Source organism: Drosophila ananassae, chromosome 2R (genome assembly GCF_017639315.1).
Source record: "Drosophila ananassae strain 14024-0371.13 chromosome 2R, ASM1763931v2, whole genome shotgun sequence".
In the NCBI taxonomy this organism is placed as follows: domain Eukaryota; kingdom Metazoa; phylum Arthropoda; class Insecta; order Diptera; family Drosophilidae; genus Drosophila; species Drosophila ananassae.
In genome coordinates, this window is record NC_057928.1 from 23,902,903 (window position 1) to 23,928,573 (window position 25,671).

The following is a 25,671-nucleotide window of genomic DNA, read 5'->3' on the forward strand; positions in this document are numbered from 1 at the left end:
GCAGACAAGCGAATGAGACGAGAAGCGTCCTATGCAAATTTCTGAATATAGACCATAAATTCAGCCCGAACCGAAAACCCGATGAAGCCATCATTTATGCCCTACCTATAACTGTGTACACTTTGCCTCATAATTATATTGTACATGTTTGTGGCAAGTTCACTGACCATCGGGCTCCGAACTCGGGCTCCCGCACTCCCAACTCCGCTTGACCACGCCCAGGCGACTCAGTGGAAAGTACTTGGTAGAACTGCTTTTAGCGACAGTTTCCCATTTCTTTCATCCCAACTTTACGTTTTGTTTTTGTTTTTAGCTGGTTGTGCTGCTAATTCCCAGCTTGCTTACCAAATGGCGAATAGTCGCAGCTGGCAGCCATTTTTCTTGAATTGCGCTTTGTTTTCGATACCCTGGATAAGTATCAGTTAATAGGGAATATGATTTAAAGCTTTATAATAAATGGTACTAAAATGTGTGCAATGAAAACTCAAAAGAGTTAAGTAAGGATAGCTATTAATAATTATAATAATATAATATAACAGACTGATATACCATTAACTTTTTAAAATCCTAACCTCTAATTACGGAAAAACAGGATATCCCGAAGGACTATCCAACCCTTTCAACCTGGCTCAGCTTACTGCTTTTCGCAAAGCTGCAGCGGAAGCATTGCATAATTAAAAAATAGCTGCTGTTTACGAGTAGGTTGTTTGTTTATTGTGTAGTCATCCCCGGCTTTAGTCCTTGCTGCCCCGCTCCCAGCCCCTTTACTTTGTACTGCTTTCCCCGTTTGTAATTTAATAAAGCGCACTATTTAAATTAATTAATGAGCAGCGCTGGCTGGGGTGGTTAATGTTGTTACAAGTGCAGGTGAAATTACAAAAAAAAGGTGCCAGGAAATATACAAATACTGGCAATCCGTTACGGAGCGAAGTTCTGGTGCTCCCCATTGACCGATTTGATCTCCTCCTCCAACTGATGACACTTTTCATCCATGGCATTGGTGACTTTTCGGAGGACATCCGACTTCACTTTTCCCCTGCCGTGAAGCTTACACAGTTCCTTGAGTTTTTCCCAACACATCAGTTCTCCGCTGGCCTCGAAAAGATTCGATTCCTGCTGGATCGTGCTTCGGCTTCTTTTGATTTTCTTTTTTGATCCACGTCGAATCCACCGGATAAATTCGTGCTCTAGTTGTTTGTCCAAATCTTGCCATTCCTTTGATCCAAACTCCCGGCTGCTTATGTCCAGGCAGGTTGTGAAGAAATTTAAGCTATTTGGAGCTCCTTTCCAGAGTTTTAGGCGCTGCAAGGCTTTATTGGCACCAATTTCAAAAGCCTCGATATCGGCGTCGGTCGGCGGAGGACATTCATTGCGACTTTTCGGAGTACAAAGGATACTGGGTAGTCGTGGCTTGGTTTTGAAAAAACCACCAGGCATTTCATTCTGACCTTCGTCGGATGACGCACTATACCCGCCATATAATCTGGTAAAAGGGTCTGGACTTTCACTGCATTTCGCGTTATCCTTAGAAAATCTAGAGGGTCTGGGCATCAAAATAGCGTCCCTTGTAGCAAACGCAACTTTTTTTGGCGGCACTGAAGGTGGAGCTTTTGTTTCGAAGAAGGGTTTCTGCTTATTTTCAGGACGGTCTCTAAAGCGTTCTGCCATTTCTTGGAAGCAACTTTTCAAATTTCTCACAGCACTCGACCGTCTAGGTAAATGGGTTCGGATATGGGTTGTCCTGTGATCCTGCCCTGGTAACGGCAACTTTGAGGATGTGGCTCTCCTGGTCAAGATCTCATTGGGATGAGCTGCCAATTTTACATTTGCAGTGGCCGCGGTGCTTGATTTTTTGCCCATTGGCTTAGTTTCTTGCATTTTTTCATTTTCGAAAATTAAGATTTTCTGCTTAACACTTTGGTTGTTTTGTGTCTTTGCAGGACTAGAACCCACATAGGACCGAAGGGCACTCGAGCACTCGCCTGGAGACTTTTTACCGAAACTCTTTCTTTCGATTAGGGATGCCATGTGTTTACTTGTGGAGGGATCCATTTCCGAGGGCTCCGTATCCTCCGTGATGGGAGCCAAGTGACGGGGCTGAAACAGCATTCGATGGGCCTGACTGGCGGCGTTGGTCCTTTTGAGGGATAGTGGTCTTGAACGGGAAGTGGGTAGGCCAGCCATCAAGCGTGGCTGCTCCTTGGATAAAGGAGCGCTGGGAATGGTCTTCTGTGAGGTGAGTAAGGGCGGATTGTCGGAGCAATCCTTAAAACTCGTCTCCGGAAATCCCCGGTAGCTGTCTAGTAATTCGTTGAGATCCTTTTTGCAGTTTCTTATATCCGTAAACGGAGCCCGGAGGTTTCCAAAGTCTTTGATATGGGCATGGATCAGTAGCATCAGACCATTGCGGGCCAACTTTTGGTAGAGTGGCGCCGCATCAAATACCTTCATCCAACTGGCCATTATGAGGCGATCAGACGGACAGGCCTTGTAATAATCCACATCGTGGAACCGGGCCACTTGCTGTCGGAAATGGCGATCCAGCATTTCCTCGCTTGGATCCTGCATTGTTGCATTCGCATTGTCAGCCAGAGTGGAAATTTTCCCATAAAACTATTTTCCTCTACCAACAGAAAATTTAAATGATTTGAATGAACTCAACCCGCTGCCTGGGATCGTCGAGCGGCGGAAAGTTTCGGAGAAGGAAACGGTGGAGGATTATGTGGGACTGCTCTGTGGCATCCACTGAACGTTTCCCTGCCGCAATGGAGGGTGATGGGTGGGCTGTGTGGCAAGGTGTGAGGTTACAGAAGTGGAGCTCAGAGCATCTTAGAGGATACGTCAAGTGGCATCCCAGGTCTAGTAATAAGCACAAGGAGCAGTAGCACTGAAAATAAATATATTGAGATTGTACACCGAAAAAAATTTAATAAAATTAAGTAAAATTTTTTTAATTTTTCAAAAACATTGAATAATTATAATTATTATAAAAATACTACATTCAAACAAAAAGATAGAGCAAAATTGTTGTTATAAATAAAAAAAAAACAAAGACCTAACTACACTGGATCCTGTTTAATCTTTCTGACAAAAATAAAGTTTAAAAAAATTATTAAAAAGAGTTTAAAAATTTTTAGAAGTGCATAAGCAGCAGCAACAACAAAGTGCGCGGTCGCCTTGCCACGTAAATTTTCATTAGCACAGCGCGCGTATAAATTAGGAAAATGAAGCAGCAGCGGCGGTGGCAGCAGAAGGCACTTGAGTGCACCGCAACGCAACCCCCCATCAAGATGCCCCTAAATGGGGTGAGTGGGCGGTGGCACGGCCTAACCACAACGGCAACAACAACGCCGATACGTAGGTGCTGCGGCTTGTGGCGAGCTGTTAGCTGCGAGTTGTAAGCGGGAAACGCTAGCCTGCCAGCCTTCCAGCCTGCCAGCCTGCATAAATTTATATTGTTAAACATGAGCTAGAAAAAAGCACGCGCAGCCTGTCAAAACAAAGCAAAAAGCGGGCAGGAGCCGAGAAATGGCATGACATGCAAAGCGGTTAAAAGAAGTAACCTTACTGCACTCTGCATAAATAGAATGCCGTAGTTCTAGAGCAAGCCACATTAACAACGGTGGCATATAGAAGACCTGACTTGAACCCTTTTCAACGCATTTTAATTAAGAAAATTTTCGTAATATTAAATTAAAAAAGTACAGTATTTGAAAAACTATACAGTTAGGATAGTTAGAATTAAAGTTTAAAAAGCTTATCAAAGTTAACAATACAAAAAATCGATTAAAAATGGAAAAAAGGAAATATGGTAACACTTACTCAATCAAAAGAAGGCTGGTAACTTTAAAAAGTCAAGCTCTGCGCACGCGTGGCTCTTTTGCTATTGTGCTTTTTTTGAATTGGAAATGGATTTCGAATACCAATACCGAATGAGTCAGTGTAATGGCACTTTAAAAATAGAAACCCGAAACTTCCTGGTCAGGGATTTACGAGCTTGCCTAGAATCCGGAGAGGGAGAGGTTTGAATCCATTTTCTAAGTTTAAAAGCTTTTCAGCTGTAGATATTTTTTCAGCTGTTTCTTAGCCACATACCCAGGAAATCGGATGTAAATATTCCCCGGAGGATCGTGGAACTGGCCAGCACCCTGGGAGACATATATGCTCTAAGATACAAGATCGATTTTTCAGGCATTTGTCGCGGGTTTGCATATTTGCAGTACATTGATGCATCCCGTATGAAGATGGCTGTGAAATGGTGAGTAGTGGAGTTCAGTATAGAATTTAATAAAATAACCATATTTTATGGAAGTATAGCCTGCCAAAAATTTTTAAGGCAGCCAATCTACGTATCGCAGTGAAGAAATCGAACAATACGCGGGAACTACTACTGCGACAGGCTCAGATGTTCAGTCCGGTTCAGATGTACTTGGAAATGCAAAAGGTGTGTCAGTTCTCCTACCTGCGGGTGTACGAGCACCGACCTCGGGAGTTTTTGTACGTCTTCGGGTACATCAACAACGACCAGGCTGCTAATGCACATCAGAGTATCCGGGCCGTAATCCGGATGTTCGGCTCTCATGCCCATGTCGCCTGGCTGCATCCGACCAGTTGGATGAGCGAGAAGAACTGCAGATCCAGATGCTGCCAGAAGCTGGACAAAAACTTTAATCTGCCCGATCCAAGCAAGTGCAATTGTTTTAAATTTTAGTCGGATTTCCTAAACCAATATTTTTTTATATGAAATCCCAAGAGTTTTGTCCATTTTCTTATTTTTTGTTTGAGTTCTACACTTCTAAAATTAAAATTAGTTATTTATAAGCAGTAATGTGATTATGGGACTTGAACTTTGTCCCCAATACATGTTCCAAAAAAATGATAAAACGCAACTAATTTCAGACTCCCATGTTTCTCCAGATTATTAGCAACGATAAGCAAAAATTTGTAGTTCTTAAAAACATAAATTCCTGACTCCACAGGGTAAATCATACATATCCTAGCTATGCAAAGTTCCGTGAAATTGTTCATTGTCTTGTTTATGAAATACCTTTGACCCGGAGTCTCCCGTTCTAACAAAAATAAAGCAGCCGCCACAGCTTGTTGACTTCATTAACTCTGGGCAAGAACAGAGGCAGCAAATAAGAAAAACAAAATCAGGAATGAGAGTCTGTGCACTGCAGTTTTTCACATGCAAATTAATGCAGTGTCTTTGGAGTGCCAGGACTTTCAGGACGATGCGACAACCTGCGGCATAATGCAATTAAATGAGTGCAGTAAGCAGGAGCGACAGCCGCAGGCTGGCATTGTGTTAGAATCCGGAGGAGTAGCGCCGGAGTGCAATGATCGACGGACGGAGAATGGGCGGGAGGTGGGAGTTGGGAATTGAGAGTTGGAAGCACCAGATGCCGTCTCATCCATCAGAGCCGGATTCGAAGGACAGGTCCGCTGCGCATTCTAATGCGATTGCCGCACTTGACGGGATGTCGTGGCAGCCGGAAACGGATGTTGTTATCCTGCTCCCTCTCTGGGCTGCAATTAAATTAGAGTCTGAAATCGAAATGCAGCTGCTACCAGTACCAGTACCAGTGCCTCTGCCCCTGCCCCTGCCCCTGCCAATGCCACTGATTCTTAAGTCAACAAGATGATGCAAAAATAAGAAGCGGCAAAAACACCCACAACGTCATGAATATTCATTAAATTGAGCACAAGTCGAGACTTCTTCATGGAAGCTGTATGTTTTCGAAAAGCATTTGCATTAATTTGTTAATTCAAGCGCGACAGCCACGCCCCTGTTCACTCACTTAAAGCCCATTAAAATTTCAAAGCCAACCTAGTAGTGCGAGTTTCGAACCCACGGCAATCGGGCACTCCGCCTAACTCTCCATTGAAGGGTTAAAGTCATGAAGCCACCACATACATATGTGACGCAATTACAATGGCTCAAAGTTTGCTTCTAATTTTCCTCCGGTTGCCGTAACCATGTCAGCAGGAGGACAACGATTTTCAAAAGTACACCTCTCATCAATGTAATAGAGCTTCCATTGTCCTTTTAATATTACCAACTAGAGAAAAATAAATGATTTGAAGTAAAAGAAAAAAAAGCGGAATGAAAACAGTGCTTCTCTATTAAAAATAATTAAGTAATATAGTAGTAGTAGATTTGAATAAATAATATTACTTTAGCAAAGTAGCAATAATATTTTAAAAACCTTAAATTGAATAACTTTTTTTGTTAAGAAAAAAAAGCGACGTGTTTAACTCATTTAATAAAATTGAAGATTGTTGTCTATATTCTAGAATACATTTAACACTTTTGTTAAATCTTCTAAATTATCTTCAGAGTATGGAACTAATTTCCGAAACTCTGTTGTAGTATGACCCATTTTTCAGTCTGATAAAGCGAAACTCAGGCTGGGCTTACCTGGTTATTGCGGCAAGTGCCAATATTTGCTTTTTGATGCGAAAGTGGCAAAGGATATAGGGGTGGAGTCGAGTGGAGGAGTGGACTCGGGAGGAGCGGAACAGCGGCTGCCAACTGACACAGTTTGTTTTGGGCTTTAAGGCGTCGGTCTTTGGGATTTGGGTCACAGATTGCCGGGGACAACGGATTGTAGAAAGGAGTCGAGGGCTGATTCGTCGCCGGAAAGCGAAAGTTATGCACATATTGCGTTGAAGCTTTAAGGGTAACATACCGCTCCATCCAATATACTCAGAAACCAGACCAAGTTCCAGCTTTTTGGATGCGGTTTTAGTTCCGTTCTCGTCCTTTTCCTTTTTTCGAGCATTCCTCTAACCGCAGCTGCAGCAAAGAGCATGACAGATGTGGATGAGTGGAAGCTGGATGGGGATGGAGTTCAGAATACGGATGCGAATGCTGCGAGGAGGGAACTACTTCAGCACTTAACGCGAATTTTTTGATGATTTTTTAAGCAACTTGTCGTTGGCTTGGAAATGCCAATAACGGCATGCATCATGCATATGGATGACTATCCTCGTTTTTGTGTTTTTATCCTTTCTGGGTTTGGCCAGATGGAATATTTAAGCAGGAGCTCTTTAAAATGTGAAATTTTAATATTTTCATAAATGAAATGAGAGCCGTCAGCTGAAAAATATAAATGTGTTTGCTTTTGTTCAAGAAAATATTATAATAATGCGTCACACATTGTTTGAAGCTAATTAAATTCAGGAAATGTTTCTATTAATTATATATAAGAATAATATAATAAGAATAAAATAACTTTTGATTTTAAAAAAAAATAGTATTTAAAGAAATTTAAGCATTAGCTTCACAAGCATAGTTTTTGATAATTTTTTGGTATCATCATTAAAGCAAATTTCTACCGTTTTTCATGCAAATATAGAAAACTTTCTGGCGGTTGTAAGCCATCCCCTCATGCTTTATTAATCAATTCAATTTTGTCGCCAAAAATTATGAAAATTTCCCCAGATGCTGCCCGAGCTGCGCTGACAGGCCAAGTTGATAATGAGTGGCAGACTGTTGAAGGAAATGCCAAAGTGGCAAAAGTTAAAACAACACTTTTATTGACTTTCGGAGGACGCCGGCCGTGGGGTTTTCCGGGGACTAATCGGGCCCCTCCGCACTCTGGATTTCTGTAAATTAATGAAAAAAGTTGTGGGCGTTGGCCGAGTCGGATATAAAACACAAAAATATTTATTTTTCATAAGGCGCGTGGTGAGCGGAGTGGAGGTATGGAGTGAGCTGGGGCCTGGGTGTGAAGTCCTTGAGGTAGTATTAAAAATTCCCGAGGAACGGCATCAAGTGGGAGCAGTTGTTCCTCTTGGCAAATGAGTTTATGAGCGTGTCGTGTCCTTGTTGCTTTGTTTATGCTGCATATTAAATAAATTTGACATCAGCTACGAAAACAAAAGGTCCTCCGGTGCTGGCTTTCGTCTTCGGAGTGTTTTCGGTAACTTTCCATGTTGACAATAAAATAACATTTTGCACTCACTTAGCCCAGCTGGGCTTCCTCACTTGCCGCCGTTCAAGAATTTTAATGAAAAAAGTTTTTCTCCCCACTACCCGACCCATATTTATGCGAATCCGGAGTCCGGACAAACATGCTCATATTTTACTCCGGAAATTGGCATGCAATAGAGTTGATTTTTGCGTAAAATATATTTATTTTTTGTTGTATTTATATGCAGTGCTTGTGCCAGCAAGGAAGCTACATTAAAATGTACACTTGATCATTTCTTGAATTTTTTGTGCAAACTTTGCAGGCCAAACTGAACGGAAAGCGTGCAAGGATGAGGCAAAGAAATATTACGCATACGCAGTGTGCGCCCTGTCTCAGACGCCAAAAGGCCAAGAAGCTGATTGTCAGCTCCGTTCTTGGGGACTCAGGTCTTGAGGCTCTGGGCATTGCAAATCAATCAATAAAACGCCAAGCGAAGTCAATCGAAAGGAATTTCTAGCCACACACAATCGAACCCATATTGCTTTGCAAAATTTCACTGGAAAAAGCAAAGCGAAGTGAATATATTTAAAATATTCAAAGTATATCATAATAATGGCATTAAGAAATTAAAGTCAACTTCATATTAAGGAGATCTTTTGAGTGAACCCATTTGGAGAGCTATACATTTCTCCCAGTGCCGGTAAATTTGAAATGCTATGCGCAATATTGAAGCAGCTTCTCATACTTCAGCTAACATTCCAATTGGAAGTCAAGCGGTCCGTCAGTCCGACGGACAGCAATTGGTACTGACTGACAATCGATTTTTTGCAGAGTGCAAAATAAAACATCAACTGAAATAAAATGTGTATATAGATTGTACTATATATATATAGCGGGGATGAGATATACAATAAAATATCGTTATGCAGCCCCGCAGATGCTCTGGCATTGGCTGCCGACATCGGATTCCCTCAGTCGAACGGCAATTTAATTTCAATTTCTTCTTCGTTGCCAGGCTCCGCTTTCAGCTCCTTCCTATTTCACATTATTTATGGTGCAATAAAAAGAAATCTGTATAGTATGTGGTGGTGTTTGGGGGGGAAGCAAAACTTTGCATTAGCATAGCAACAATATTTGCCGACGCTTTTGTCCTTGCCACACTTTTTTCATCCACAATTTTGTTGCTAAATTTCATTATGGACGGATGTCGCTTAAGTGCACACTGAATTCAATTAGAGCCCGACTATGCATGCATCCTACACGGATATACAGCACAGGATATGTATGTTGGAGTACGATGCAGATGCCAATTGAAAATTGAGTTATAAAATATTTCGCACAAACGCACACGAACACACGTACACTTAGAAGTAGAGAGGCAAACATACTCGGAGGAAAACATATTCGAAGAAATGTCCTTTTCCAAATAGGAATACACAGGACACAGGAAACCGCAACCAGATGTTGTCTCTGTATTGGTTAGATCAGGGTGTGTGGTCCTGATTGGAATGCCTTGCATTAAGAAGTCAACTGTTCTGGGTGTAAATAAAGCTATTTACAAAAGAATTTCCATTAAAATGGTGTTTCTGAAGTTCTGTAAGCAAAATTTCTTAGTGAACAAAAAGATGAAAGTTTAAAACAAATTTTAATGTTAGAGTGGGGAAAAGAGGTCTTACGATTAATATAATATTATTCCTTTTGGTTTTATTTTCTATTGAAAACTTTACTAAAGTTAAAGAAATATAAAAGTTAAATAGTTTATAATATATATCCATAAACATAAAAAATACCATAAACCATGAAAATTCAAACATGCACGGAGTTAGTGGCCCAGAAAATTACATGTACCTAGTAAATAGTTAAAAGATAAATAGTCCCAGGACCAACCCATCCGTTTCTGAGGTTTTCCCCGAGCGTCGTCTCCATTTAATGCAATGTTATAATAGCGTTCACCGGTTTCTGTCTGGGCGGGTTGTTGTTGCTGAATTCTTTTCCGCCTCTAAATTTGTTCGCCAACTGCTGGCTACTCCTGGCCAGGCCAAGATGCTGGGCGAACGCTTCCTGCATCCTGTCGTTTCCTGTGTGCCTCCTAGCCATCGCTCTAGTGCCTGCTCTCCTGGCACTGCTGGTGCTGTGGTGGCCATTATTTCCTGTATTTAATTGCACTACTCTCGGCTGCGGTTTTCTGCTACATTTGTTGCAGGCTGCAACCGACCAAGGACTATAATGTACTTTGGCTAACCATCCGGGCAGTGCTGCCCCGACTTTACCTATTCCCCCTTTCTGCTCCTTGGACTTTCCTTTCCTTTTATGGTTTCTCCTTTTATATTTTTTTTTTTGGTGGTTTGATTGTCGTTGCCGGTTTCTTCTTTGTGACGAATTTGTTGGTCACTTTGCAGAAGAGACGGAAAGTGACGGCCATCAAATGATTTATTCTTTAATAAGCGTGCTCAGGACATGCAGAGAAATTAGATGTGACCGCACAATTCATTGCTCGGAGCCGGAGTGCGCCCCCACTCGTCCTTTACCACTTTTTCCTGATGCTCACAAAAGGAATTTGCGCAATTTATGAGAGGAAGGCGGGCTGCAAAAAATACCAAAGCAGCATCCAAGAAATTAATAAGAAAGTCGGCCCAGATCGGAAGCGAGGAAATCAGCAGAAAGGGCAAAATTATGGCGTCTTGAAAGTATTCCCGGTATTTGTGCCATTAAGGCAAACGAATGGCTGGGATAGGTGACAAAAATGCGATGAAGAAAACCTCAGCCCGCTCCATTTTAAAGAATTTTCTTTATCGGACGGTTCGGTCTATCAACTTTTTGGATTAACTTTTAAAAAGCACATCAAGCAAATGTGAAGTGGGAGATGCAAATTAATGTTACTTATAAAGAGAGACACTACGTATACGTGATATTATTCTTAAAACTTTCAAGTTAAAAGCCATTTTAAAGAATTTTCTTTATCGGACGGTCTGGTCTATCAACTTTTTGGATTAACTTTTAAAAAGCACATCAAGCAAATGTGAAGTGGGAGATGCAAATTAATGTTACTTATAAAGAGAGACACTACGTATACGTGATATTATTCTTAAAACTTTCAAGTTAAAAGCCTTCTTGAAAACATACTTCTCTGTTTAAAATTAAAAAAAAAATCTATTATATTCTTATTCATTTAATATTATTTTCAATTATTTAGAAACTTTTATATAAACCCGATTCAATATTTTCGATCAGCTCATCACTCGTTTCCTATCACCAACAAAAATTACAAATACTAATAAAATTCAAATCGTAGTCCCTAGAAAGCTGAAAAGATTTTCGAGAATGAGTGACCTTAACGAGTGCGAACTAGACCGACACTTCAAGAGCCAGCTACGGGTAATGGGCGATGTGTACGTGAAAATCAGCCGCGAGGACCTTGAGGTGAGCCAGCGCTGGTTGGAGCTCTTCCAGAAGGCGAAGCGCCAGGACAAGTACGCCCGCAACTGCCTGATGCTGCTAATGTATGACCAGCTGAAGGAACTGGGCCGTCTGGAGAAGCCCTTCCTGGATTTGGAGAACTTGCGCCTGAGACTGGACGATGTCCTCAGTCAATATGAGGGCAGGAAGGATGAGGATCAAGTCTCGGTCGCAGGTGAGGCCGCCGACACGGAGACCAATGCTTCGGATTATGATGCGGCGAGCAGCCGTTGCGGCTCCCAGGAATGCACGTCTGACGTAGACTTCATGGAAGGATCGTGCCCCAACTTTGTGTCCATTAAACAAGCCAATGCGGCTCTCCTTAACGAGATTTCGTTGCTGCACTCCAAGACCCTCGAGACAGAGAAGATGTACAGATGCCAACACCAACTGCTGGACAAAAGGCTGGCCCAGAAGCCTAAGGTTAGAAAGCTCAGCGCCTGGCAGGAAAAGATCTGGGAAACAACGGTGCAATCCATAGGACGCTTGACCGAATGGGCTGGTTCCGACTACCCTTTTGACTTTGTGTCCTCCATTTTGGGACCGTTCCTCAAGAATGAACCCGAGTTAAGCTCGCAGCTTTACAAACTCGACCGGCATTTCAATGCAATGCTGGAAAAAATGGTGTTTAAGGAGTGCGATCGGCGAGAGGGCAATGTACGCATCCTATACGAACAGCTTATCATGGCTCAGAAGGAAGCCCAAAGATTCAAGGACCAACAGATGCAAAAGGCACAGGATGCTTTGAAGCTGGAGTTTAAAAAGATACGTGCTCTTTCCGAGGACTTGCAGCGCCGGGAAGAGCTCATCCAAAGGCATATGCCAGCTTCTGGGGATCTAGAGCTATGTGCATTCTGTCAGGAGGCAGCAAAGTCTCAAAGCAGGTCTTTACGTCCTACCGAGAGACAAGGCTGCCCCAGGGTGCTGCCCTGCGAGATCTGCGAGGGGGAAAAATGCAGCCCAACCAGGTTCAAGGATGTCATACGCAGGAATGGTCGCAGGAAGTCTATTTTCTCCGAGGATCGGGAAAAGCTCACCGAAGGCCTTAGTGATCTGTCCGATGGAAAGCCATAATCCTGATGAACCTTATCCAAACACACCACGTATAATACTCTTTATATATATTTTTACCGATTTTTAGTTCGAATCAATACATCGTTGAGTTGGTTGAAAAGTTCCGCCTGTTTCTCCTTCATCCGACGGCTCCTTCCCTGTCAACTGCAAAACTTTTAATGTAGTTTTAATTTTCTCGTAATCACGAAGGAAACTTGGCTCTAGTCCTGAAAAGTCTACGCACTTACACTGTGAGAAAACGTATATTTTTAAAATTTTCTAAACTAGTTTTTCCAACAAACCTTAAATAAAATTTCCCCACTACCGACCTGTTCCATGTATGTATTAAGTTATTTTTCCTTTTTTTAAGTGCCTAATTTTTTCAATAATTCAGTATATTTGAAAAGTTTGAAATACAAATTTTTTAAACATTTTTTCCCAGTGAAGTGGCTACTTCTTAGCCAGCGAAAAGCAGAAAACAACAAAGTAGGAGAAGCAGCAACAGCTTTGTTCGTAATTAGTTTTTAAGCGCTTCAAGAGTGTGCGGGGCAAGGATATATCCTAAGTGGGTCCAAGATGTGTGTGGTGTGTGCCTTTGGTTATGACAACATGCAGTTAAGCACTTCTTAACGATGCCTGACTGCCGATAATGGCCTTTAGAGAATAAATGAAATTGATTTTTGTGCCAGAAGACTAAATGAACCAGAATTATAGAAAGGAACTTTCAAACTATGCGAGTGCCAAGAAGAAATAGCCTCCTCACAAGTAGCGTATAAATTTCAAAATTTTGATAAAGCCATCTCGGCTCTTTATGTGCATGCATAAGTATATAACACTTTTTCTTTACGGCAACACAAGAACCATTCATTTTCAAAAAGGGGCACAAAAAATGTCGACAAAAACTTGGAGGCAGTTGGGAAAAAGTTGCCAAAGAAAATGCAGTCTCCTTGCTACCATCCAACTTTCAACCAGTCCATCTTGTTCCACTGCACCATGACAATAGCTCAAAATATGTAGCGCCAACTGTCGAAGATGCCAGAGCGGAAAGTAAGTGTGCGAAAAAAGTTTCCCCTTGGCTTTAATGATGCGTACAGACACCCGAAGTTGGCGGGCAAAAATGGTGGAAAATTGGAGGAAGCAGCGGAAGTCGAGCGCTTACACTAGTGCCATCAAATTAATGACACATTTTGTGGGCTTATGCGGAACCATTGTTCGCCTTTGATAATTCCCCGACAAATATTGTGGCCAGAAAGAAGAGAGGGCTTAGCCCCTAAAACTAAAAAGATGGCGTCTGAGAGCGCAGGCAAATATTGCATTTTTGCGGCATAACCATTACTACGAATGGAGTCACAAGAGTGCAATGCATGCAGGACAACATTTTCGACGCTTAATACCCTCCTGTCCGGACAGTTTGCTTCTGGGGGTGGTACATAACACTTCGGGGACAAGAATATGCCCTTTTTGGGGGCCAGAACACTGTCGTAATAAGAAACATTTGGCTGTTTATTTCGAAGTCCTAGTTTTCTCACATATGTATATTTATACTTGGTTAGTCTCTGAGGGCAACTGCTTGCCGGCAAAATGGCGCTTGGCAAATGTCTCGGCCACAATCAGTGGGAAAACTAAGCTAGCTTCGGCGTAAACTTTAACAGGCGTGGCATCCTTCCGTATTTTGCCCCAGGATATGGCCTCATCCGGTCGGGCACCGCTGTCGCTGCCGTCAAACTCCGAGGCGGTGTTAATGAATACCGAAAAATCAGCTCCGTTCCGCATTAAATTAGCATTGCAGATATGATGCTTGATGACGCCCCCACCTACGATGATCATTCCGCTGTTCACGGCCTTTACGGCCATTGTGTTCAGTCGCCGCAGATCAGAGAGAATGTCCAGCACAAGTCCAGGTTTCCGAAAGGAATGGAAGTACATCATATCTCCCAAACTGCCATCAGTTAGGGCTGGACAGAACACGGGAATTTTATTTTTGGCAGTCCAGTAGTATATGGAACTGGGATCGCCAATCCTCTCGCCTAATCGGTTTATTATCTTCGAGGGTGACCAAACTGTTCCACTGGAGTTCTGCTCTTCGAGCATCTCATCAAGAAGGGGCATAAGCCAGTCCTCGAACTTGCAGTAGTTGTCGTTCGGAACAAGGAGGTTTCCTATTCTGTTGATTCCGCGTTCGCGTAGATCCCTGCCACTAAGTTCAAAAGATCCCATGAATGTGGGAGCCAGGCACTTAATGAAGTCCTCTTCTACTCCTCCGGCTGTGGTCACAATGCAGTCGATCATACGGTGCTCGGCCAGGAACCGTATGGTTTCCCTCATTCCTGAAGAGACCAGGTTTGAGGTATAGCCCAGGAAGACAGTGCACTTGCTTTTCCGTCGAATGAATTCGTCAGTTTCATGGCTGTCCAGTTGATCCTCCTCCAGCGGTTGGGCCCTGCAATCCAGCTGCCAGTGTTAGGTTTTTGAAAAAAATTACATAAACTGTGGACATTCACAAGCCTCACCATCCGGTTTATTTCCTTCATGGCCAGGCCTAGATTTGTAGCCTGGAACCCGGTGTTCACATAGGACTTGAACAATTTACTGTAGTCCACACCCTGGTTAAAGTCGTATCCTTGCACCTGTGGGGTGTCCTCCGCCAAGCGCTCGCTGCGCTTCAGCACTGCGTCCTTGGCCACCGCGGGCTCTGAGGACATGGTGTTAAATTCAAAATAAACGTAGCTACGTGTTTGCGAAGCAAATCAACATGTGCCGAAGTCGAAATTTCGTTTTTCAACACTAGAAGACCGCGGCAGAGTTGTCCGTTGGGGCTAATAAAAAATAAATTCAGTTTAATCATGGGAGTTTAATATTTCATTTTAATGGTAATAATTCGAAACATCAACAATTTGGTGAAGTTGTAGTTTTTATTTTTAAAAATATTTGTAGCGCGGCACAATTGCCAGCAACTTGGAGGTCACTATCGATACATCATACTATCGGCTGTGTCCCAGCTCTATCAGAAACGAACTGAAGAAAGCAATCCCGTTTTGAAGCGAGTTTCCCATCAAAATTTCCGTTTACGGTAGGCGAACCAAATCAAAACAAATTCCCCATAAGCACTGACATTCGATCATGCTCCGCACCCGATAACTAGCATCAATACCCCCAAAATAGAGCTGAAAAACAGCGCGAAACACAACTTACAATCCAGAAAACAAAACGCCAGCGAGACGAGGACGCCAAGATGATTAAACTCTTCACGCTGAAGCAGCAAAAGAAGGAGGGAGAGCAGAAGGGAAGCGGTGGTCAGCAAAAGAAGGCCTCGGCCGCCCAGCTGCGCATACAGAAAGGTGCGATATAATGGCTATCTATATATATATATACCATCTTCACTTTATATCTCTTCCATTGCGCTGTGCGCCTCGCAGATATTAGCGAACTCAACCTGCCAAAAACTTGCGCCACAGACTTTCCGGACCCCGATGACTTGCTCAACTTCAAGCTAATCATCTCGCCCGATGAGGGCTTCTACAGGGACGGCCGTTTCGTGTTCAACTTCCGCGTCGGCTCCAACTACCCGCATGAGCCGCCGAAGGTCAAATGCGGCACCCAAGTGTATCACCCCAACATCGACCTCGAGGGCAACGTTTGCCTCAATATTCTGCGCGAGGACTGGAATCCAGTACTGACCATCAATTCTATAGTCTATGGCTTGCAATTTCTTTTCTTGGTTTGTATTCAAACTGATAGTGTAGGACATTGGTATACTAAATTGATTCTTTCAGGAACCGAATCCCGAGGATCCGCTGAACAAGGAGGCGGCTGATGTCCTCCAGAACAACAGACGCCAATTCGAGTTCAACGTAAAGAAGGCGATGCGCGGCGGCTACGTGGGCGAGACCTACTTCGAGTGCTGCCTGCACAAGTGATATAGGGAACACCCATCCCAAGGTCTCTTACTTTAAGCATGCCCCCCTCACGATGATGATGATTATGATGAAGATGCGAACAGCGACGTAAATCGGCGACAAAAAATTATTGTAATAAACCAGATAAAACACTGTACGATGAAGAAGCCGAGTCGAGTCACCAATTTCTAGTTTTTAATACAATTCATTTAGCAATTTCTCCCGCCCGTCTCTTAATCAACTAAAACCTCAAAGGTGTATGCTATGCCGGGTCATCTGCATATTCCTCCACAGGCACAGATCGGCCACAGCCGCTTGTCGGCCGTTCGGTACTCGCAGGTCGTATAGTCTGCTAATTAGACCCACTCTTATATCATCAGTGGCAAGCACTTTCAGCAGCTGTTGCACCAGTTGAGGAGGAAGCAGCCGCAAAACTGGCGCCACCCTTTCGCCGCCGCACTCCACCAGCAGCGAGATGAATTGGTAGACAAACACTGCCTTGGGCGACAGTTCGTCTCCGCTTACGAACTGCATGAATACTCCAAATATGTGCTGGACACTCGACTGCAATGGTTCCTTGAGCGTCATTGGCGTTGTCCGCAGCTCTGATGAGTTGGAGCCCAGCAAAGATCCTGCCAAGCCCGTCACAGAGTTCCCTGTATCTGTAAAGTCGCTGGAGTTTTCATTTCCCTCGCCGATCACCTTGCGAACCTTGGCCACATTGGCCGCCAGTTCTTCTTCGTCATGGGAGCGTGAACGTTTCTTCATTGCTGCCAGGGCGGAGGAGGCAGTGCCACTGCGAGTTTCCAAGCATGAGATTATACAGTAGACGCACAGACGGGCCAGAATCAGGGATTGCGGCTCATTAATATCCTCACTAGAAGAGAAACCCACTTAATCAACGTTTCTAAGATCTGTATGCTAGTGCTTACCCCTGACGCCGGAGTACCATAGGTGCCACCACATACTGCAAAAGAGCCTCTGTGGTCTTCTCAATGTCCAGGTGCATGACGGCAAACACCACGTCCATCATGACCGACATATCTCGCGTGTACTTGCAACTCAGCAATTGCTCCACGAGCTGCGTGGCCAGCCACGCCGCTCCGCCGGCCAGCAGCAGGGATTCCAGTGTCTGGGCAGCTCGCACTGGCAGGTGACCCGCCTCCAGAACCGTTTTCCACACCTCCCGAAACTGTTCCACCAACGGGGAGTGGGATATCAGGCGTGATTTGGTATTTGGGGCGGGATGGACGTCATGCTGCATCTTTCTGATGATCTGATAGCTCAGAGTTAATCGCTCCTTAGCGTTCTCCTGGCTGGACAGCTCTTCGCTCGTCATCGGCGCCAGGAATTGCTGGATCATATTCATCGGCTTCAGCAGCTCCGTTTCTCGCACCGAGTACATGTAGGCACACAGGAAACTGGTGGCGCAAACGGAAAAACTGAACAGACGCCGTTTGATATTGTCCAAAATACTTTTTACGTCCGCCGAGGATAGAGTCTCCTGCTCCCAGGCTACCAGCACATGGTGGAGTACACCGGGGAGATTGAGGCAGGTCTCCTGCCAACTTAGGTTGCTCGGTTTCAGTTGGGCAGCCTCCGGTTTGCTTAAACTGAGTAACAGCTCGTCCACAATACTGTCGTCGCACAGAGCCAGAATCTGGCGGGGATTCTTCAACTTATTTCGCTCCACCATACACTCTCGCACCCATTTCTCGAAGAAGCTATCCCCTCGCTCCGACAGGACCACCTGAAATTTAAAGCCAAATATTAAATAATGTTATTTTTGAGGTAATTGCTATGTTACATCCGATCCATAGGTCTGTACGATGCTGGTCAGCATTAAGAAGGATACGTCGAACAATGTCGAACGAATAACGCACAGCTTCCCCAACTCGCCTGGCACCGGCTTCGAGTTCTCATTGCATTGAATTAGGCGGGAGACGAAGGTTTTCAGCCGCCCCTCCACGGTGGCCACTGAGAGGATCAGCTCGAAGCTGTTGCCCACTGGCACCTGGCAGAGCACGTTCACCATATCCTGCACCTTGTTGGTGCAGAGCGTTTTGAGGACTCCAGACAGAGGCACCTCGGCGCGCTTAATGATGTTGATGTTCGACGGCGTCTGCTGGCCGTTGTCGCATTTTTTCAGCAGCTGAGCCGCTGCCTCCCTGCAAGGAGAATCCGTTTAAGTTCGCGTCGAATTTGAGAATGAAGGCGTGAGTGAGAACTCACCTCTGGCTGGCAAACTTTTTGACGTGAATATCGCTGACCAGCTGCTGTTTGGTCCAGTCGTTCAGCAGGAACTCGATCATGTTGCACGAGCACTTGGTGTCCATAAAATCCAGCAGAAGATTGTCCTCGATGAGCAGCTCCAGAGCCTCCACCAGCTCGGGAATGTAGTCCGTCATGGGCGGCTGTTCCCCGGGAATCCGTTGCAATGCATGCAGCTGCTTGATGATATGCGGCATCTTGAAGAACATGAAGGCGCCCCACATGGTGTCCGGGCTGGTGTCGGCCACATTGCTTAGCGTGAGAAAGCCGGCACGGATAATCTCATAGAAGAGACGGGTGTTGGAGTAGCGCTTTAGCCGTTGCAGCATTTGCAGCTCGGCCACATAGTAGCTAGTGTCTTTGCAGGGATTCAAGAGTACCTCGACGGCGAGGAGCGGCTGCACGCAGCACGAGATCTTTTCCAGCGTCGTCGCCGGGTTCAGTGGCTGCATATCCAAGTGCTTGGCCTCAATGTAGGCCAACTGCTGCAGCTGCTGCTCCACGTTAGGCGAGCTTAGCGTAAAGTTGGAGTTTGTCAGGGAGCCCTTGATGGTGGCGTACTTGTCTCTTATGCGACCACAGATCTCCAGCTCCTCGTGACAGCCCACGTACAACATGGAGAGCAGAAACTGGTGCTGGCTGAGGCGGTCGATCACCACGCAGGTTTGGTCCAGCAGGTACGACTGCTCCGCACTGATCTCGCTATACAGTTCGTAGTGCTGGACGGTGCGCGCAAAGATCTGGAGCAGCCAATAGACCAGGTTGACAACGGCGCTTGGCAAGACAGCCTCCTCAGACTTGATGCTGTGAAGATTCAAAATTAAAAAGATTATAAATGATAACTCCACTCTGGAAATATCCACTCACCGACAAGTCACACCATCCACAATACTAGCCAGAAACTCCAACAAGGCTGTGATGCAATAGACCCTCTCCAGTTTATCGTACTTGGCGATGCAGCGCAGGACGGCGGCATGGGAGACGAGATGGGCGCACAGTGAGTGCTTCAGGTAGTTCAGAACCAGCTGAGTACGAGAGAATTGCTTTAGATTTCTTTATTGTTTAATTTGTTTAGGTTAGAGGAACTCACCGGGTTAGCTGTGGATCCAATGAGGGCCTGCTGCATCAGGCAATCGGACAAGTTGTAGGCATCTCCGCTGACTCCGCGCGGCAGCACCTGAGAACAGAATCAATATTTCGAATTAATCGAATCTTTATATAACATTTCTTTTTGCTGTCAACATTTTTTATAGATTCAGGACCTTACATACGCATCTATTCAAGGACAGATAATCAAACTTGGAGTTGCCATTCCCAATTATATATACTACAAAGTTTTATTCTTAGTTCGAACCGTGAGAGCGCGATGTTACGTTTGAAATTTTTTCGCAGCCACGGAGACATTCTCACCACACTGATCGGTGGCGGCGGATTGGCGGGGGGAGTGGCAGCTGGGGGCGGTAGGCGGGCATTGCCATGCATGGACGTGGACAGTGGTCCGGCGGCCGCCGCCTGCTGGCTGTGGGGCCGGCTGATGAGTCAGTACCAGTTCCGGACCCAGAAGCCGGCCTACTATCCGGATCGCCAGCTGGAAGCGAAGCGTCCAAGCATATCGAAAGCCGGCCAGCACTCCCAGCAGATCAGTTTCCCCGCCCCCGTGAAAACTGCCGTCCAAAACCGGGGGATGCCCAAAGACTACTACTATCGAGTGCTGGGTGTCCACAGGCATGCCACCATCCAGCAAATCCGATCGGCCTTCTACGCGCTAGCGAAGCGTTACCATCCCGACTCCACGCATTCGGAGCAGAAGCTGAAGCACTTCCAGGAGCTTTCTAACGCCTACAACATCCTCACCGACGAGACCAAGCGCCTGGAGTACGATCAGCTGGGCGGGGTCAGGGACGAACGGGCCTTCCTCGAGCAGGCGGGGAATCCCATGCGGGCCGACCTTGAGGAGGCCAAGAAGCTGGAGTCCCAGAAGTGGTCCAGCGAAGGTTAGTCGAGGAAGTCTTTGTCCTAATCCTCATTAATCCTTCGCCTCTTCTACGCAGAGATCAACAAGGTGAAGAGCAACGAGTTCGACCTGCCGCTTAAGTTCGAGGAGGCGACCGTGGGCTGTAAGAAGCGACTAGATCTGAAGTACCTGCGCAAGTGTGATACCTGCAAGGGCAAGTCGCAACTAATGACGCACCGGGACGTGGGCAAGGAGCCCTGTCGGCGCTGCAACGGTACCGGGAAGGTAACCACAAAAACAGCCACGTACAGTTCGGTAGCCCCTTGCAGTCAGTGCAAGGGTAAGCGCTTCACGAATCGAAACGACTGTGAAACGTGCAGCAACCGAGGCCACGTGGTGGCCACTGTTGATGTGATGGTTCCGGTGCCGGCGGGGTCGAAGGACGGCGATGTGGTGACCATCTCCAATCCAAACAACAAGCAACAGGTAACATACAAGCTGCAGGTGCCCCACAGTGACTATTTCAAGCGGGTGGGAAACGATATTCTGACGGACAAGCACTTAAACGTCTCGGACGCCATCCTGGGCGGAACCTTTAGGATCCGCGGCCTCTACGAGACCGTTGAACTAAAGATTGAGCCCGGAACTCAGTCGCACACTCAGGTGATTCTAAAGAGCAAGGGCGTGCGCTCCAAGGAGGGTATTGGCAACCACATAGTGACCCTCAAGGTGCGCATTCCAAAGAATCTATCTGTGAAGCAGCGCCAACTGGTCTTAGCTCTGGCCCAAGCCGAAGAACCCCTTTTCGAGCACAAAACGGATAACAAGGTGGCGGACTAGTACGACGTCCCAATACAAATGTTTTTCAAATTCTCAATGTACGTGCTTCAGTTCGTTCGAATACAACTTGGCAGACACGAATATTGGTGGTGTCTATTTTTTGTGGTTTCTCGCCTTTTTTATATTGATGCCCCATTGAGAGTCCGACCAGCGCTCGCGCCACGCCACATAGATGAGCTGGAGGATCTTGTTGTTCTCCTTCATCCCGCGCGACCACAAAATGTTTCACTTTTCTTAAAATGCTTTATTTTTCGCGTTTTGTTTGAGTTTTTCCACTTTCTACTCGACTCTTCTTCTTTGCACCGCTACTAGTGATGGCAGAAACTCAAAATCATTTAGAGATGCTACTTTAACAGACATTTCTAATCGATAGTTAGAAGATAGTGTTGTAAAATGCACAACTTTTGGGCGCGAACAGAGCTGCCGGATAAACAAGCCGGTTCTTTTAAATTTTTTTATTATTAATTTATTCTTAGTTTGTATTGCTTATTAAGAGAGTTATTTTATCCACAACTAAGTCCACTAAGATTTATGAAGTTTCTAGGCCGACTATTTACGAACAAGTTTAATTGAAATAACGCACAACCATTTTAAGATGTTTTAATTTAAATAATTTATTGAATACAATAAAGTAGCGTATGAGTTTCGTTTGTAAACTTTTTTTTTTTTAATATTATGTTCTAAAATATTTGACTTTGTACAAAATATATCCTATAATATATGTATGCCGAAAATTGTTCCTCCAGTGCGCACTCCGAATTTCTCGAATTTTTTTCACTCATCTGTTTGCTAAATGTTTGATTCTAAATTGAAGATTAAATACAAGTTGAAGGTGATAAATGGTGCTGCTTAATCCGAGATATTTTGATCTATTTAAACAAGAGCTAGGCGAGAACTTTACATTTAAATCGAGTTCGGTGGATTGTCAAGGGATGAAGTTTCATTTTTATGGATTTGGGAAAAAAGATATGCGGGGATAAACGTAAACGAAAATAATTTGCATAGGCCGTTTATTTTATATAAAAAGCAGGCAACTCAAATATCAAAGAAATTCTATAAATCGCATTAAATTATTAATTAACAACTAACTTAGGAGTGTATGACAAAAAGCATTTTCCTATTCCAATGGCAGCGCCACACGAACTGGGGCTTAAAACTAAAAAATTGCTTGGGTTTCATTTTTTTTTTATAGTTTGTTTGTTTGTTTGTGTTGGGGGGAACAAGGGTACAAAGGAATTGTTGCTGGCTGCTGGTATAAAACGAGGAAGAATCGTCACTGAAAACGTTTGGATTCTAGGCTAAATTAAGTCTATGACCTATTTATTTACTTAAATACGCTTGACTACCGCATTTAAATCATCATTATCATTTCGCCAAGCATCATCGCAATCACTTTAGCATCATCGTCCGTAGTACTTTGAGGAGTGAGTTTCATTTACCATCTTCATCAGTTTATCCCTTCTTGACCTTCGAGTCCTTTAAGCGGAGGAGGAGGACGAGGGTCCGGCTGGCTCGTCACCCTTAACGGCCGACGCATATGATCCACCGGGTTTATCCGCTGCAGGCGCCGCCTTGGCATCGCCGCCACCGCCACCACTGCCACCAGCCCCGCTTGCACCGCTCGGCGGAACGCCGGCTGCTCCGCCGATGCTCACGCCACTGTTTAGGCCTAGAGTTTGAGGTGAATCAACTAGAGAATTGGTTTGGATTTTGATTTGGTTGTGGATGTGTGTGAGTGTGGAGTGTGTGCGAGAAACGAACTGATTAGGCACCTTTGATATCCATGGCGTAGTGGTCCTCCAGCCGCAGGTCGTGCCTTTTAATCAACTGGCACTCTGCCCCCTCGACTGCCGGAATGGAGTACACGTACAAGTACCCGTCCTGCGAGGCAATCAGCAATCTGAATTTACAAAAAAAAAGGTTAAAATTCGAGGACACAGAGCAATGGAGCGAATGGAGGATTACCTGAGCTGCTTCTGTATTGTGGCGATGGCGCACATCCGGCGGACACCCGCCTCCGGCAGAGTGACCGAGGCGAACGCCCTTCCCTGGCTAAACACATCGGTCACCTGCGTGGGCAGGTAACTGGTGACCGTCCTGCCCAAGAATCTAAAAAACGAGTAACTTGCATGAGAGAGTAGATTTGGTGATTTGGTGGAGTGGAGTTGAGTTGGTTGAGTTGTGGTTGTTGTTGTTGTTGAGGTGGTTGGTTGGTTGGTTTGTTTTGTGTTTGGTGGTTTTTCGCAAAATGAAAGAAAAGAAAAATAGATAAATGTCAAGTGCCACTCAAGTAACTCAAGAAATAAGAAACCAAAAGAGTACGTCCCTACGAGAATTATCTCAATATTTAAGGAATTCGGATTTAAATGATTTCTTTGAGGAGGTAGAGAGGAAGATGTCTGGATTAAATGGAAAAAAGAATGAATGGAGAATCACAAATGGAAGAATTATAGGAAAATGGAATGGGTCGAGAGACGACAGCACACCCACACCCTAAACACAGACCCTGCGACCATAACTATCTACAAAGCATCGGAGTTTAGTACCGCTTTCAATTCAAACCCCGCTTACCCCATCCAGTCGTCGCTCGTCTGCTTGCCAGCGTGGTTGTCGGCGGTCTCCGTGGCAGTGCGATCCAGCCGGAAGATGTGCACCGTCTCCGTATTCGAACTGGACACCAGGTATTCGGCGCACGTGCTAAATGACAGCGAAACTATAGACACACACCGCTTCAGGCCACGGCGCAACTCAAAGAGTCGGCTACCGTCCTGGGAACTAAAAACTCGAATCACGGTTCCCCTTTCACTGGCCGTGGCTATCTCAGTGCCCGAGGGGCTGAAGGCCAATGCCGCCAGCGGAGTGTCGTGGGCGGGTATCATGGTCTTAGCGTGCAAGTGGATGGCATCGAAGATCTGCACCTCGCCGGCGGTCACACTGCCCGGATAGGCCAGATAACAGTGGTCCGAGGAGGAGGACAGAGCGCACAGTCCTTGCGGATTGCACGGCGTGTCCCGGATAGTGTGCACCACCTTCATGTCCTGGATGTTGTGGATGTATAGCGACTCCTCCAGGCAGACGATCAATCTTTCGCGATTGAGCTTCACGGCCAAGATGGTGTTGGCGTAGGAGTAGTTGCAGATTTCGCTTTGCTTCTTGAAGTGGCATACCTTCAGTTTGCGGGGAGCCCGCTGGGAGACGATGGCCACCAGAGAGCTCTCGAACAGCCGCTCGATGAGGAACAGCTCATCGCTTTTGGTGTGGTAGATTTTGTCCAGCGTCGAGTCCACGGAGCCCAGGCTGTACAGGCTGTAGCCCCCACTAGTGGCCACGGCAAGAGAACTGCAATCAAATAAAATGATTAATAATGTGATAAGATACAGGTTTAACCCGATTTACGATTATGCAATTAATAATATTATAATAATAATATAATTTATATTAAATACATACTGGTCTCTCATACAGTTTTTTTAATAAACTTAAATTTGTTTTGATAAAAAAATAAATTTTTGTAACTGATAAGGAGTCCACCCTGTCCTATTATTAGAGTATGGATTTATTACGATAAGATATAATTTTTTAAATATAGATATCTCCATAAACTTTTTTTATCCTGTTATTTGGAAAAGGTTTTTCTTAGCCAGTGCCCACTGTAAGAACCCCCCATGCTTACGTTATGTTCTGGTTAAAGTTGGTAAACACTTCCCCCGCATCCACGTCGGGGCGCCCTAGCAGGGACATCATTGTGACTGGCCTCTGTGCGGGTGTCTGTGCTTGTGGGCGTGGGCGTCTTCTCTGGGGAGGGGCTGGAGTCCTGCAACAGATTGGGATACAGGATTAACATTTGAACGAAAGAATTGCACCACTGCTGTTGCGATTGCGAGTTACGGCGAGTGGCGAATGGGAATTGGAATGGGAATGGCGCAAACAACGCATGGGGCAGAAGTGAGAAGCAAATACAATAATAAATACAATATTTAGCTCTGCTGCTGATAAAACCAGCAACAACAAACAAAACACACTCATACACACGCGTGCGAAATCTACGTGACTGGGAATCGTTTATTTTTACCTCTTTGCAACGCTTACGCTTCTACTCTGTTTTTGTTTTCTGTATTCGCGGGATACCTGAAATGAGGACTTTAGAGCTGCACGACGTTTATTTAACTGAGCTACGCAAAACTTAATGATATTTGGATTTCTTGTCGCGCAATTGTTTTTGCTCCCCACATAAACCCACACATAAACAAGAGCGGTGCTGCCAGATGGGCTGAGGCACTCC

General features: G+C 45.0%; 8 protein-coding genes across 12 annotated transcripts; 4 read left to right on the forward strand and 4 right to left on the reverse strand.

Annotated features, from left to right (window-relative positions):
* Positions 1-691: 691 nt before the first annotated feature.
* Positions 692-2,688, reverse strand: LOC6507729. Its single transcript, XM_014909945.3, has one exon. The coding sequence runs from the start codon at positions 2,566-2,568 to the stop codon at positions 919-921; it is 1,650 nt and encodes a 549-aa protein (XP_014765431.1). The 5' UTR covers positions 2,569-2,688; the 3' UTR covers positions 692-918.
* Positions 2,689-3,832: 1,144 nt separating this feature from the next.
* Positions 3,833-4,886, forward strand: LOC6507329. Its single transcript, XM_001956196.3, has 3 exons — positions 3,833-4,022; positions 4,077-4,258; positions 4,318-4,886. The coding sequence occupies exons 1-3, from the start codon at positions 3,909-3,911 to the stop codon at positions 4,709-4,711; spliced, it is 690 nt and encodes a 229-aa protein (XP_001956232.1). The 5' UTR covers positions 3,833-3,908; the 3' UTR covers positions 4,712-4,886.
* A 6,238-nt stretch (positions 4,887-11,124) lies between these two features.
* LOC6507330 lies at positions 11,125-15,704 on the forward strand. Its single transcript, XM_001956195.4, has 2 exons — positions 11,125-12,766; positions 15,363-15,704. Exon 1 carries the CDS (start codon positions 11,241-11,243, stop codon positions 12,447-12,449), a length of 1,209 nt encoding a protein of 402 aa, XP_001956231.1. The 5' UTR covers positions 11,125-11,240; the 3' UTR covers positions 12,450-12,766; positions 15,363-15,704.
* On the reverse strand, positions 13,914-15,219 carry LOC6507728 (probable deoxyhypusine synthase). Of its 2 annotated transcripts, none has more exons than XM_001956194.4 (2): positions 14,939-15,219; positions 13,914-14,879 (listed from the first exon to the last, which is right to left on the reverse strand). In XM_001956194.4, the coding sequence occupies exons 1-2, from the start codon at positions 15,128-15,130 to the stop codon at positions 13,968-13,970; spliced, it is 1,104 nt and encodes a 367-aa protein (XP_001956230.1). In that variant the 5' UTR covers positions 15,131-15,219; the 3' UTR covers positions 13,914-13,967. The 2 variants fall into 2 exon arrangements, with proteins under 2 accessions (XP_001956230.1, XP_044570948.1); XM_044715013.1 differs by having other exon boundaries at positions 13,914-14,868; positions 14,939-15,060.
* Positions 15,630-16,544, forward strand: LOC6507331 (nedd8-conjugating enzyme UbcE2M). Its single transcript, XM_032453729.2, has 3 exons — positions 15,630-15,766; positions 15,845-16,146; positions 16,202-16,544. Exons 1-3 carry the CDS (start codon positions 15,661-15,663, stop codon positions 16,343-16,345), a joined length of 552 nt encoding a protein of 183 aa, XP_032309620.1. The 5' UTR covers positions 15,630-15,660; the 3' UTR covers positions 16,346-16,544.
* On the reverse strand, positions 16,498-21,728 carry LOC6507727 (mediator of RNA polymerase II transcription subunit 24). The gene is made up of 7 exons (XM_001956191.4): positions 21,504-21,728; positions 19,686-19,772; positions 19,463-19,620; positions 18,557-19,399; positions 18,132-18,492; positions 17,257-18,074; positions 16,498-17,201 (listed from the first exon to the last, which is right to left on the reverse strand). The coding sequence occupies exons 1-7, from the start codon at positions 21,591-21,593 to the stop codon at positions 16,574-16,576; spliced, it is 2,985 nt and encodes a 994-aa protein (XP_001956227.1). The 5' UTR covers positions 21,594-21,728; the 3' UTR covers positions 16,498-16,573.
* On the forward strand, positions 19,806-21,470 carry LOC6507332 (chaperone protein DnaJ). The gene is made up of 2 exons (XM_001956192.4): positions 19,806-20,589; positions 20,647-21,470. The coding sequence occupies exons 1-2, from the start codon at positions 19,962-19,964 to the stop codon at positions 21,387-21,389; spliced, it is 1,371 nt and encodes a 456-aa protein (XP_001956228.1). The 5' UTR covers positions 19,806-19,961; the 3' UTR covers positions 21,390-21,470.
* Positions 21,729-22,382: 654 nt separating the features above from the next.
* Positions 22,383-25,670, reverse strand: LOC6507725 (WD repeat domain phosphoinositide-interacting protein 2). Of its 4 annotated transcripts, none has more exons than XM_014909940.3 (6): positions 25,462-25,670; positions 25,063-25,203; positions 23,961-24,728; positions 23,355-23,513; positions 23,162-23,289; positions 22,383-23,058 (listed from the first exon to the last, which is right to left on the reverse strand). In XM_014909940.3, the coding sequence occupies exons 2-6, from the start codon at positions 25,131-25,133 to the stop codon at positions 22,868-22,870; spliced, it is 1,317 nt and encodes a 438-aa protein (XP_014765426.2). In that variant the 5' UTR covers positions 25,134-25,203; positions 25,462-25,670; the 3' UTR covers positions 22,383-22,867. The 4 variants fall into 4 exon arrangements, with proteins under 4 accessions (XP_014765426.2, XP_014765428.2, XP_001956226.3 ...); XM_014909942.3 differs by having other exon boundaries at positions 22,383-23,079; XM_001956190.4 differs by having other exon boundaries at positions 23,355-23,498; positions 25,462-25,669.
* Position 25,671: the final 1 nt, after the last annotated feature.

Coding starts and splice junctions, on each gene's coding strand:
- LOC6507329 (XM_001956196.3), top strand. CDS start 3,909: ATGGATTTCGAATACCAATACCGAATGAGTCAGTGTAATGGCACTTTA. Junction 4,023..4,076: donor TAGAATCCGGAGAGGGAGAG/GTTTGAATCCAT, acceptor ATATTTTTTCAG/CTGTTTCTTAGCCACATACC. Junction 4,259..4,317: donor ATGAAGATGGCTGTGAAATG/GTGAGTAGTGGA, acceptor ATGGAAGTATAG/CCTGCCAAAAATTTTTAAGG.
- LOC6507725 (XM_014909942.3), bottom strand. CDS start 25,133: ATGATGTCCCTGCTAGGGCGCCCCGACGTGGATGCGGGGGAAGTGTTT. Junction 23,290..23,354: donor ACAATACAGAAGCAGCTCAG/GTAATCCTCCAT, acceptor TTGTAAATTCAG/ATTGCTGATTGCCTCGCAGG. Junction 23,080..23,161: donor CTACGCCATGGATATCAAAG/GTGCCTAATCAG, acceptor CCAATTCTCTAG/TTGATTCACCTCAAACTCTA.
- LOC6507728 (XM_001956194.4), bottom strand. CDS start 15,130: ATGTCCTCAGAGCCCGCGGTGGCCAAGGACGCAGTGCTGAAGCGCAGC. Junction 14,880..14,938: donor TGAAGGAAATAAACCGGATG/GTGAGGCTTGTG, acceptor TAACACTGGCAG/CTGGATTGCAGGGCCCAACC.
- LOC6507330 (XM_001956195.4), top strand. CDS start 11,241: ATGAGTGACCTTAACGAGTGCGAACTAGACCGACACTTCAAGAGCCAG.
- LOC6507332 (XM_001956192.4), top strand. CDS start 19,962: ATGTTACGTTTGAAATTTTTTCGCAGCCACGGAGACATTCTCACCACA. Junction 20,590..20,646: donor CCAGAAGTGGTCCAGCGAAG/GTTAGTCGAGGA, acceptor TCTTCTACGCAG/AGATCAACAAGGTGAAGAGC.
- LOC6507727 (XM_001956191.4), bottom strand. CDS start 21,593: ATGAAGGAGAACAACAAGATCCTCCAGCTCATCTATGTGGCGTGGCGC. Junction 18,493..18,556: donor AAAAAGTTTGCCAGCCAGAG/GTGAGTTCTCAC, acceptor TTCTCCTTGCAG/GGAGGCAGCGGCTCAGCTGC. Junction 18,075..18,131: donor TACAGACCTATGGATCGGAT/GTAACATAGCAA, acceptor TTTAAATTTCAG/GTGGTCCTGTCGGAGCGAGG.
- LOC6507331 (XM_032453729.2), top strand. CDS start 15,661: ATGATTAAACTCTTCACGCTGAAGCAGCAAAAGAAGGAGGGAGAGCAG. Junction 15,767..15,844: donor CCAGCTGCGCATACAGAAAG/GTGCGATATAAT, acceptor TGCGCCTCGCAG/ATATTAGCGAACTCAACCTG. Junction 16,147..16,201: donor GCTTGCAATTTCTTTTCTTG/GTTTGTATTCAA, acceptor TGATTCTTTCAG/GAACCGAATCCCGAGGATCC.
- LOC6507729 (XM_014909945.3), bottom strand. CDS start 2,568: ATGCAGGATCCAAGCGAGGAAATGCTGGATCGCCATTTCCGACAGCAA.